Consider the following 12,681-nt stretch of genomic DNA (forward strand, 5'->3'; position numbering starts at 1 on the left):
CAGGGGTAGAGTGCTTGCCTTGCATGTTGCTGACTTGGTTCATACTCTTGTACCTCATGTTATCCCCTGAGAGCAGTTGGTAGTTAGCCCAGATCACAGAGGCAAAAGTGAATCCCCAGATTAAAAACAAAAACAAAAACAAAACAGCAATGGTAGTAAAATTGACAATTTTTGCCACTTAGTAAAAGATGATATTTAAGTACAGAAAGCATTATATTATCACCATTAAATTTGGGCAAGGGCTAGTAGTAATCATGGATGAGCCTCATGGAGTCACTGAAGCCATTTTAGTGCTGGTTACAGATGGCAGAAAGGGTACTGCTATTTATCCCTTTATCCCAGTGACCTTACATGGTGACTGATGAATAGCAGAGCACCAGAAATGTATTCCTTGGTCTTTTCCTACAAATCTTTTCTGGGCCCTCAGCCACAACTGTCTTAATAGAACCCAACATCCTTGTGACCTGACTGGGACCAAAGTAGTCTCCAAAATCCTACCAATCAGACTCATACTCAAGAATTTGAACTAGGGGCTGGAGCAATAGCACAGTGGTAAGGCATTTGCCTTCCATGCAGCCAACACAGGACGGACCTCGGTTTGAATCCCATATGGTCCCCCGAGCCTGCAGGATGATTTCTGAGAACAGAGCTAAGAGTAACCCCTGACCACTGCCAAGTGTGACTCAAAAACCAAAAACAAACAAACAAACAAAAGAATTTGAACTAAGGACCCAAAGAAGATCTAGTCTGAAGGAAGAGCTTGGAGAAAATGTAAAGTTTTGCTCAACATGTCATGCTTTTTTTTTTTTTTTTAATCTCCTGAATCCATACCATAACACAGAATCCTAATTATTATGTTTCAAAAAATGTTCCTGCTATTCTATGGCCATTATTTTTATTAAACCTGCCATTGATAAAATAATGATTCTAAGACTTCTCTTTTCATTGGGACCGGTGGTAGGGTGACACGCCTTGTAGTGCTCAGATCTTACCGTACTTCTGGCTCTACACTCAGGAATCATTCCTAGTGGGGTTTGGGAACCATATGTAGGGCGGTCAAACTGCAGTCAGCCCAAGCAAGAGAGTGCCCTATTCACTGTACTCTCTCTAGCCCTGATTCTGAGACTTACTAGCCAAAATTAAGTTGTTATATGGATATATTGGTACTTGGGTGTGGTACACTAAACATCTTTTGAAGAGATATAAAATTAAATCCTTAAAGTAGATACAATCTTGTAAGCCAACATTACCTTAATTAAAACTTTTCTTTAATTAAAGAAAAATAGGAGGGTGAGGAAGATAGTACTTGCTTTGCACACAGCCAATCTGGGTTTGATTCCCCAGTATCCCAAACAGTCCCCCAAGCTCTGTCAGGAGTAATTACTAAGTGCAGAGCCCTGAACATTGACAGGTGGGGCCCAAAATCAAACAAAACAATAAAACAAAAATTACCCAGCCCTCAAATCTAGTGCACTACATCACTCCAGACCTTGGCAGTGATGGTTTACTCACCACTGAGAAGACTGAAGAGCGAGCTAGTGGGGTTCTTTCTGGCAGAGGGGCACTTCTGGAATTTTATTTGTTTTTTTTTTTTTTTTTTTTTTTTTTTTTTTTTTTTTTTTTTTGGTTTTTGGGCCACACCCTGTGACGCTCAGGGGTTACTCCTGGCTATGCGCTCAGAAGTTGCTCCTGGCTTCTTGGGGGACCATATGGGATGCCGGGGGATCGAACCGCGGTCCGTCCTAGGCTAGCGCAGGCAAGGCAGGCACCTTACCTCCAGCGCCACCGCCCGGCCCTGGAATTTTAGACTGAAGATGAAAACTTGTACTTTTGGCTTAATAGTCTGAAAAATATAAAGGCCAAGTGAACAAAAGGTCTTGTAATAAATTTTCTGATAACAGGGACAGATTTTTGAAGGTGAGAATCTATAAACAATCAATGTAGCTTTGGAGATGATCTCTAGCTACCCTAGTTGGTAAAGGGTGCTGGGGATAGAATGCAGGATACCCTCTGATCTAACTTCCTGGTCCTGTAAAATATCTTCTTTTTTGGGGAGGTACACCCGGTGACGCTCAGGGGTTACTCCTGGCTATATGCTCAGAAATCGCTCCTGGCTTGGGGGACCATATGGACGCCAGGTGATCTAACCACTGTCAGTCCTAGGTTAGCGCGGGCAAGGCAGACGCCTTACTGCTTTCTCTACCGCTCCGCCCCCTAAAATATCTTCTTAACACCCAGAATGACCACTGAAGTTTTTGGTTTTCAGATTTTTGGGGGGTTCTCAGATTTTTTAATGAAAGAGAATAAGTGATCTGTATAAATCATGACTAACCAGCCCTTATTGGGCAAGGGGGATAGCTCAAAAAGGTGGGCTTAGACTGCATGAGGGAGACTTCATCCTTGGCACATCAAAGTCCTTTAAAGCAATGCTCGAAGCACAGATCCCAGAGTAGTCCCTGAGCATTATAAATAAATATAAATCAAATAAACTCCCCAAACCAAGCGAACCCTCATTATCATTCACAGGAAGATTCCATGCCTTCCCAAGCTTACAAGCAATTTTTTAAATGTCTAGTTTCTTGGTAGTATAGCTAAATGTAGTGTTTCATAATATTTTGGAATAGTTAAAGAATTCACAATTACCAAAATTAATTCAAAATAGACTGTGTAATGGATCAAAGGTATTTCTGGTAATGCTTGCCTATGTTGCCTTTTTTGGGCAAAAAAGGAGAAGAAACTAAAATATATTAGGAAAATAAATTTTTATTAATGTTTTAGTGATAATCATCACAATGATGCTGAAATACAAAATAAAATTTAGTGTGATACATATTAAGTGTCTGAGTTGAAAACTTATTATATAAGTAAGAATAGGTTGTAAAGGAGCGGGAGCAATAGTATAGAGTGGTAGGTCATTTGCTTTGCATGTAACCAACCAGATTTAATCTCCAGTATCCCATGTGGTATCCTAAATGCAGCAGGAGAGATTCCTGAGCTAGGAGTAATCCCTGAAGACTTCCAAATGCGGCCCCAAGACCAAAAATTATTATACTGTAGTAAATTATATTAATTTCCTTATCTATAAAGGTTAAAAATCATATGGCAATCAGTCATCACAAATTGGCTTTTAGTCATTTATTTTCTGATAATTCTTTTTATCGCTTTTTTTCATTTTGTTGAAGCCAGCAAGACAAAGTAAATTTATTACATGTTAACGTGTTTGTTAAGTTTTTTACATGCCTGCTAAGAGGATAAGCTTGGGATAGGAAGGAAATTGGGCATATTGGTGGAGAAATGATCACACTGGTGGTGGGATTGGTATTAGAGCTTTTGTGCCTGAAACAACAACATTATGAACAACTTTGTATATCACAGTGGTGTGTGTGTGTGTGTGTGTGTGTGTGTGTGTTATGTAGAAACATCAGGAAGTGCTCAGGCCTAATTCTTGGCTCTGTGTTCAGGGAACATTCCCGGAGGGAGTTGGAGTGCCAAGGATGGATTCTGGATCAGCTGCAAACATCCTACTTGCTGTACTATGGATCTGGTCCTCAATCACAGTGTTTTAGTAAATGTAAATTTTTTTTTTTTTTTTTTGGTTTTTGGGCCACACCCGGTGACACTCAGGGGTTACTCCTGGCTATGTGCTCAGAAGTTGCTCCTGGCTTGGGGGACCATATGGGACGCCGGGGGATCGAACCGCGGTCCGTCCTAGGCTAGCGCAGGCAAGGCAGGCACCTTACCTCCAGCGCCACCGCCCGGCCCCCGTAAATGTAAATTTTTAATTAAAATTTTAAATTGGAAAAAGACAAAAAGCAAAAAAAGGATGTCACATGTAGAATTAAGAAAAGCCCTGTTTTATCACACACCACTGCCACCCCCTCCCCATGCAACCTGGCGGCTCTGCAGCTGATGGGAGACACTCAGTTTATGTATTAACCAAAGCATTCAATGTCTAATGTGCTCTCAGGAATCTCTCCCCATTCATTGTCAATATGCTCAATAGCTCACATTACCTGCAGTTTATTCAGCTGCCGAGAGAAGCTTGCCTCACTTTGGCATTCAGAAGACAAATCAAGAGACAGGAAATCAACCATCTCCTAGAAATAAGTCAATATGGTCATTAAAGCATAAGCAATTTAACAACAAACCTTCCAGAATCGTTCACTTTTTGTTTCTCCATCTAGTACTGAATGGATGATGATCAAATGTGAGTATTTCTGAGGAAAGAGCAGTCAGAAGAGAAAAATGAAGAGTGATAATGAGCATGTGCGAATCCTTCCTTCCTTCCTTTCTTCCTTCCTTCCTTCCTTCCTTCCTTCCTTCCTTCCTTCCTTCCCTCTTTCTCTTTCTTTATTTTTCTTCTTTCTTTCTTTCTTTCTTTCTTTCTTTATCTTTCTTCCTTCCTTCCTTCCTTCCTTCCTTCCTTCCTTCCTTCCTTCCTTCCTTCCTTCCTTCCTTCCTTCCTTCCTTCCTTCCTTCCTTCCTTCCTTCCTTCCTTCCTTCCTTCCTTCCTTTCTTTCTTTCTTTCTTTCTTTCTTTCTTTCTTTCTTTCTTTCTTTCTTTCTTTCTTTCTTTCTTTCTTTTTCTTTCTGTCGTTCATAATACAGTTTTTTCCCCCACAGGTACAGTTATTTACGATTGAATTTCAGTTAAGCAATGTACTTCACCAGTGAACAGTCACACTACCAATGTCCCCAGTCTCTGTCCTGTCTTCCCGTCTGCCTGCCCATGGGACAGACTAGTTTTCTTCTCTTTCTCTCTCTCACTCTCACTTCCTTTCTCCCCCACCCCTTTTAAACACTGTTGTTTCCAATATTGTTAGTGGCAGGTATCATGCCTATCACTTTATCTCCTTTCAGCACCCAAATCTTGTGCAGTGATTAGTTCCAACTATTATTGTCATAATGTTCCATTCTCTGCCTTACCTACACTCTCTCACTATTTGTGGGAAGCTTTGTGCCCTGGACTAGTCTTCCTGGCCCATATTTCTATTGTATCTGGATATTATTACCATGCTATCACTTTTCCCCTTATACCCCACAAATGAGTGAAATATTTTTACATATATCCCTTTCCCTCTGACTCATTTTGTTCAGCATAATACTTTCCATTTTCATTCATGTATAAGCAAATTTCATAACTTCATTTTTTCCTAATAGCTGTATAGTATTTCTTTGTATAGCTGTAACACTGTTTATCTACTAACGTTTTCTTGTCACTTGGGTTGTTTTCAGATTCTGGCTATTGTGAGTAGTGCTGCACTGAACATAGGAATGCAAAGAGCTTTTCTGCATGGTTTTTTTTGGGGGGGCTCCTAGAGTAGATTCCTAAGAGTAGAATTGCTGGATTATATGGAAGCTCAATTTCTATTTTTTGGGGGAATATCCATATTATTTTCTTAAAAGAGTGGGCCAGTCAGCATTCCCACAAACAGTGAGTGAGAGTCCCTTTCTCTCCACCTCTGTACCAGCACTGATTGTTTTTATTCTTAGTGATATGTGCTTGTCATTGTTGTTTGGATTTGCATTTCCCTGATGACTAGTGATGTGGGGCATATATATTTTTTTTTTTTGGTTTTGGTTTTTGGGCCACACCCGGCGGTGCTCAGGGGTTACTCCTGGCTGTCTGCTCAGAAATAGCTCCCCCTGGCTGTCTGCTCAGAAATAGCTCCTGGCAGGCACGGGGACCATATGGGACACCGGGATTCGAACCAACCACCTTTGGTCCTGGATTGGCTGCTTGCAAGGCAAACACCGCTGTGCTATCTCTCCGGGCCCTGTGGGGCATTTTTTAATGTGTCTTTTGGCCATTTGAATTACATCTGTTCATTTATTCTCTCCATTTTTGGATGAGGTTAGATTTTTTTTCTTATTACCAATGGGAAGGCTTTCTTTTCTTTTCTTTTCTTTTTTTTTTTTTTTTTTTTTTTGGTTTTCGGGACACACCCCTTTGATGCTCAGGGGTTACTCCTGACTAAGCATTCAGAAATTGCCCCTGGCTTAGGGGGATCATATGGGATGCCAGGGGATCGAACCACGGTCAATCCTTGGCTAGCGCTTGCAAGGCAGACACCTTACCTCGAGCGCCATCTCGCCGGCCCCATGAAGGCTTTTTTTCCTGCTAAAAATATATCCAGGTGTTTAGCCAGATATCTGGCATACAGAAAATACCCAATAAATTCATATGATGAGATAAGTGAATGAAGTGCTGTATGTTGTGAGTTACAGATGAGCATAAGAGACAAAGGCCACAACTATCCTGAATAACATCACTCAGGACCTCACACATGGTCATGAGGAAGGCAGAAGATCCTTGAGCTAGCCATATCCCTTACCGCCACCCCACACAGTGGTCTCTGTGGGCCCTACTGAGGTCTAACATTTTGCTCTGATAGTAGGAAATATACTGGTTACATTCAGGTCGTAGACTAAAGTTCATCCCAGTTGAACCTTAGGTTCCATTCTGTGGTCTGGTCTTAGATCTTCTACTCCCTGCACCTATTAAAGATATTCCCTCCTTGTACTGAAGCGATAGATGGCACAGCTGTAAGGCATTTGCCTTGCATGTGGCCGACCTGGGACAAGACCGAGTTTGATTCCCAGCATTCCATATGGTCTCCTGAGCCTGCCAGGAGTGATTTCTGAGCACAGAGCCAGGAGTAACCACTGAGCACTGCCGGGTATGACCCCAAAACAAACAAAAACAAAAAACAAGCAAAAACAAAAAAGGGTATTTCCTCCACTCTGTCTCAGGCCAACCTGTGTGCAAAGATTTAGATTCATAGTATAAACACAGGCATTGCCCAGGACTCCTCCTTTATTTGCTCTGAAGCCTGACTGAAGGTTCCATTTCTATCTTGTCATGCATGATTTATCACTTGTTCTCATCAAACAGACTGTAGAGAGTGGCATCTGGTGGCAATCACAGACACAAAGGTTCAAAGCTGACTCATCCCTGATTCTCAGCTTTCTCACTGTGTTAGCACCAGAGATTACTCAACATTTCACACACTCTGCTTTGGTTCAACTCCCCCATCTCTCAAGCTCCCACCCACCTTTCAGCCCTTGCTTTGGTTGGTGAATTCTGTGCAACACCTAGTCTCTGAGATTTTTATTTCTGAAAGTCACTGAGCTGGGATCAGTGGTTGGAGATTCATGTTTAAAGATGAATAAGATCTAGAAAAGCTTAGAATTTAATGGAGTATGTTAATAAATGCACAAATGAAGGAGATTTGAAGAGACAGTCCAATGAACTGAATGTGTGCTTTGCATGCAGAAGGCCTAAATTTGATCCCAGAACCACATGGTCCCCTGAGTATCAATTAGAAAAGTGATTTTTAGACACAGAGCAGGAAGAAGACCTTGAGCACCTCTAATTTTGACCTTAACAAAGGGAGACACACACACACACACAGAGTGTGTATGTGTGTTAGGAGAGGGAGAGAGAAAGAGAGAGAGAGAGAGAGAGAGAGAGAGAGAGAGAGAGAGAGAGAGGGAGAGAGAGAGAGAGAGAGAGGGAGAGAGAAAGCTGGAAGGAATCACCTCAAACAATCCATATGTACATAGTGACAGCAAAATAGGGCAATTCCCACCACCAGTGTTGACCTCCCTCCATCACTGTTTTCAGCATGCATCCCATACATCCACTCTTAGCCCAATTTCTGAGTTCAGAGCCAGGAGTAAATCCTGAGCATAGCTGGGTGTTGGGCTCCAAACAAACAAACGAAAACAAGACAAACAAAAATGGTAGAATGATGTTGGAAGAGATTTGAAGATAGAGAGAAGGCTAGGAAAACCATTGCATATGCTATGTGGGAGAGTGAAAAACACATGAGGTACATACTCAGGAAAAATGGAAGTGAGGCCAGAGAACAAGGACCAAGCCAGCCTTTCCTGGGTAGTCCCCATGGAATGTGCTGATTTAGGGGAGTGTAGGTTCCTAGAAGGGAATTGATCTAAAGTGCTTGGGAAGATGATCCACAGATATTACTGGCAGGCATGGAGGGGCAGAGAGACAGTTCAAAGGCTCTTGCTTAACCAAGAACTTTTCTGGCAGCCCTTTGCTCTCCTAAATTGATCTCTGATAATAGTTATTGTCCCTTATAAACTAATTGAGATGGTATTCTGGCTGTAAAGTCAGACTTGAGCCGGTCATTAAGAACCTTATCACATTTCTATTTCATTTTCCTAACTGTTCAGTCTGAAGAACTTGAACCCTGACCAAGCATCTTCCCCAGCACAGACAACAAAACCCAGCTCTGCTCTGATGGTCAGCTGCACTGTTGAGCATGCAACTCAATGAGGCAAAATCTGTTTGATTCTCGGAACCCTTTTAGCTGTTTTAAAAACATCTATTATGGTTTGGGGTCACACTCGGTACTCAGACTTTACTGGTTCTATGCTCAAGGATCATTCCTGGCAGTGTTTGAGGGACTATAGGAAATGGTAATGCATGCAAGGCAACTACTTTATTCCCTATGCCATCCCTCTCTTTTTAAACTTTTATATTTTTATTTAATTATTTTTGGCACACCCAGTAGAACTCAGGGCTTATCCTTGGTTCAATATTTCTATTGCTGCTTGGGGAATCATCTGGAATGCCAGAGATTGAATCCTGATGGGCCTAATATAACAAAAGTGATCTACCTTCTGTACTCTCTCTCTCTACTGTTCCTTAATTTTATTGTTTTGTTTTGTGAAGTAAGATAGGTTTTAAGGAGTTTATTTATGGGCTGGAGTGATAGCACAGCGGTAGGGCATTTGCCTTGCACACAGCCAACATAGGACTGACCCCGGTTTGATTCCTGGCATCCTATATGGTCCCCAAGCCTGCCAGCAGAAATTTCTGAGTTCAGATCCAGAAGTATCTCCTGACTGCCGCTGGGTGTGAACCAAAAAAAAAAAAAACCAAAAAAACAAAAAAAACAAAAAACAAAACAAAACAAACAATAAATTTTATTTATAAATATGTGAGGGAAGGGAAAGAGGAATACTATTCAAGAGAGAACATAGGCTTCTCCAGTGTGGGGGAAAAAAAGGCAAGCAAGCCAAGATATGTGTTTAAGGGAGAACAAAAGCATGAGAGAGAAAGTCCAACAGCATAATTTATTTTTATTTTTTATGGGATGACAGGATTCGAACCAACATTTGTCCTGAATCAGCTGTGTAAAAGGCAAATGCCCTACCGCCATGCTATCTCTCCAGCCCCTACCAGCAAAATTTTTAATAAAATTGTAGTTAAAAATGTGTGGGTTTGGGGCTAGTATAGTACAGCACAGTGCTGACTGAGGTTCAATCATTGGCATCCCATATGGTCCTTTGAGCCCTGATGGGAACGATTCTTGATTGCAGAGCCAGGAGTAACCCAAGAGCATCACTGGGTATAGCCAAATAAACAAAATAAATTATGGGCTGAAGAGATGGAACAGAAAGTAAGGCACCTGACCTGCTGTCCAACATATGGTAGACCCTGGTTTTATCTCCTGCACTACTTATAGTTTCCCTGAGCACTACCCAGGAGCCATTCTTGAGCACAGAGTCATGAATTGACCTCACTTTGGCCTAAAATTTGTATTTAAGGAATTAGGGAGATAGCTCAAAGAAATTAGTGTGCATGCTTTGCAATGCAAGAGACTCTGGTTCAAACCCTGGTACTACATGCCCTGTGTCCCGTAGCACTTAGTCAGGAGTTGCCTCAAAACAGTCTGAGTGTAGCCCAAAAATCAAAAAAGAAGAAGAAAAAAATATATTTAAGAAGGTAGAGACTGGGGCCGGAGAGATAGCATGGAGGTAAGGCGTTTGCCTTTCATGCAGGAGGTCATCGGTTCGAATCCCGGCGTCCCATATGGTCTCCCGTGCCTGCCAGGAGCAATTTCTGAGCCTGGAGCCAGGAATAACCCCTGAGCACTGCCGGGTGTGACCCAAAAACCACAAAAAAAAAAAAAAAAAAGAAGGTAGAGACTAGGAAAGATACTACAGGAAGTACATTATTTTTTTAAAAAAGCTTCAGGGGCCAACATGATGATACAGTGCGTAAGGCTTTTGCCTTGCACGTGACCAATTCAGGTTAAATCCCCCAGCATCCCATATATTCCCCTAAGTACTGCCAGGAATGATTACTGCATGCAGAGCCAGGATTAACTCCTGAGCATTTCCAGGTAAAATCCAAACCCCCACCCACTAAATCTTCAGGGTCCAAAGAAATAACACAGGGGCTAGTACCCTTGTTTGATCCCTGGGTACTCTATACGGTCCTCAAATACTAACAGAGTGCAAAGACAGGAATAAACCCTGAGCTTTGCTGGGTGTGGCCCAAAACAAAACAAGTAAACAAAAACTATAAAAAAACATTTAGCCTAAGTTTTGTTTTGATGTAAACTAGCCTCCCCACTATTTATCTATCTTAGGCTTGGTCAAAATTCAAAGCATGCATAGGCATCTGACTGTGCATTTTTTGTCATCTTTGACATCTTTGTCATCTTTTGACATCTTTGTCAAGCAAAAGTCAAGGCTGTCATAAATAAGATTCTGTTGTTAAAGTGATTATGAACTTAGAGAATGTAAACCACTCAAAACAGATAATATATGACTTATTTTTGTTTTGTTTTATGGCTAACCCCAGTGATACTCAAGGATTACTCCTAGATATGCACTTAGGAATAACTCCTAATAGTACTCAAGGGACTATATGGGATGCCAGAGATTGAATTTAGGTTGGCTATGTGCAAAGCAAGCATCCTACTCATTGTAGGATTGCTCTGGATTTCATTTCTGTTTTAAATATTTAAGTGCCAACTTCCCTTTTGTTATTCTCAGATGCTATTTCTTCCACTCCCATCACCTTGGCCAGTGCAGCTGTGGATGGTTCTGACAGGAACTCCCAGAATTCTTCAGGTCGCAGGACCACGGACAATTGTTTGCCTGAAACCAACCAGAGACATAGATGAGTGAGGTACAAGGTAATAACCACAGAACATGTCAGGGTTCATTTACTACCAACATTTCTATTTAAAGTTCAAGGCTTTTTTAAAGAGTATTTCTGAAGAGATTGTTCATGACTTTAGTTGAAAGATTTTAGCAAATTGGCTTTATTAACAAAATCCCCTTTAAGGAATATTTTGAATATTTGAATCAGGATTCAAAATGCAAAACAAATAGGGAACCAAGGGATAGTATAGTGGGTAAGGACTTGCCTTGTGCAAGGCTGCCCCAGATTTAATCACCCACACTCCTTCTGATACTAAGCCCTGTAGAAGTGATCTTTGAGCATAAAGCCAGGAGTAAGCCCTGAGCACAGCAAAGTGTGGCCCATAAACAAGGCAAAAAAGAAGAAAGAAAGAATAGAGAGAAAGAAAGAAAGAAAGAAAGAAAGAAAGAAAGAAAGAAAGAAAGAAAGAAAGAAAGAAAGAAAGAAAGAAAGAAGAAAGAAAGAAAGAAGAAAGAAAGAAAGAAAGAAGAAAGAAAAGAAGAAAGAAAGAAAGAAGAAAGAAAGAAAGAAGAAAGAAAGAAAGAAAAGAAAGAAAAAGAAGAAAGAAAGAAAGAAAGAAAGAAAAGAAAGGAAAGAAAGAAAGAAAGAAAGAAAGAAAGAAAGAAAGAGAGAAGAAAGAAAAAGAAAGAAAGAAAGAAAAGAAAGAAAGAAAGAAAGAAAAGAAGAAGAAAGAAAGAAAGAAAGAAAGAAAAAGAAAGAAGAAAAGAAAGAAAGAAAGAACAGAAAGAAAGAAAGAAAGAAAGAAAGAAAGAAAGAAAGAAAGAAAGAAAGAAAGAAAGAAAGAAAGAAAGAAAGAAAAGAAAGAAAAGAAAGAAAGAAAGAAAGAAAAGAAAGAAGAGAAAGAAAGAAAGAAAGAAAGAAAGAAAGAAAGAAAGAAAGAAAGCAAGAAAGCAAGCAAGCAAGCAAGCAAGCAAATGGCCAGACAAGTCTTTAAGAAAAGGACTAGGGGCCGGGCGGTGGCGCTGGAGGTAAGGTGCCTGCCTTACCTGCGCTAGCCTAGGAGACGGACCGCGGTTCGATCCCCCGGCGTCCCATATGGTCCCCCAAGCCAGGAGCGACTTCTGAGCGCATAGCCAGGAGTAACCCCTGAGCGTTACCGGGTGTGGCCCAAAAACCAAAAAAAAGAAAAAAAGAAAAGGACTAGATGGGCCCGGAGAGATAGCACAGTGGCGTTTGCCTTGCAAGCAGCCGATCCAGGACCAAAGGTGGTTGGTTCGAATCCCGGTGTCCCATATGGTCCCCCGTGCCTGCCAGGAGCTATTTCTGAGCAGACAGCCAGGAGTAACCCCTGAGCACCGCCGGGTGTGGCTCAAAAACCAAAAAAGAAAAAAAGAAAATAAGAAAAGGACTAGAGGGGCCGGAGAGATAGCATAGAGGTAAGGTGTTTGCCTTTCATGCAGAAAGATGGTGGTTTGAATCCCAGCATCCCATATAGACCTCCGAGCCTGCCAGGAGTGATTTCTGAGCTGAGAGCCAGGAGTAACCCCTGAGCACTGTCGGGTGTGACCCAAATACAAAAAAAAAAAAAAAAAAAAAAAAAAAAAAAAAAAAAAAGGACTAGAGTGAAGGAGACTCAGAGTAATATTACTGCAGGAGGTAGGGTGCTTTCTTTGCATGTGGTCAACTCAAAATCAGACTCTGGCATCCAGTTCTGAGAGTACAACCAGATGTAGCCTCAAACAAAACGAAAAAGGA

General features: G+C 41.3%; 1 protein-coding gene across 1 annotated transcript in view; it reads right to left on the bottom strand.

Moving 5' to 3' along the window:
• The window catches only part of LCT (lactase), a 70,122-nt gene that overhangs the window by 39,628 nt on the left and 17,813 nt on the right, over positions 1-12,681 (bottom strand). Inside the window, exons 2-5 of the mRNA XM_049773582.1 lie at positions 10,840-10,919; positions 4,014-4,097; positions 1,787-1,843; positions 1,513-1,564 (exon numbers count right to left, since the gene is read on the bottom strand). Of these exons, the coding sequence (XP_049629539.1) occupies positions 1,513-1,564; positions 1,787-1,843; positions 4,014-4,097; positions 10,840-10,919 (273 nt within the window). The remainder of the gene's footprint in view (positions 1-1,512; positions 1,565-1,786; positions 1,844-4,013; positions 4,098-10,839; positions 10,920-12,681) is intronic.

Source organism: Suncus etruscus, chromosome 5 (genome assembly GCF_024139225.1).
Source record: "Suncus etruscus isolate mSunEtr1 chromosome 5, mSunEtr1.pri.cur, whole genome shotgun sequence".
NCBI classification, from domain to species: domain Eukaryota; kingdom Metazoa; phylum Chordata; class Mammalia; order Eulipotyphla; family Soricidae; genus Suncus; species Suncus etruscus.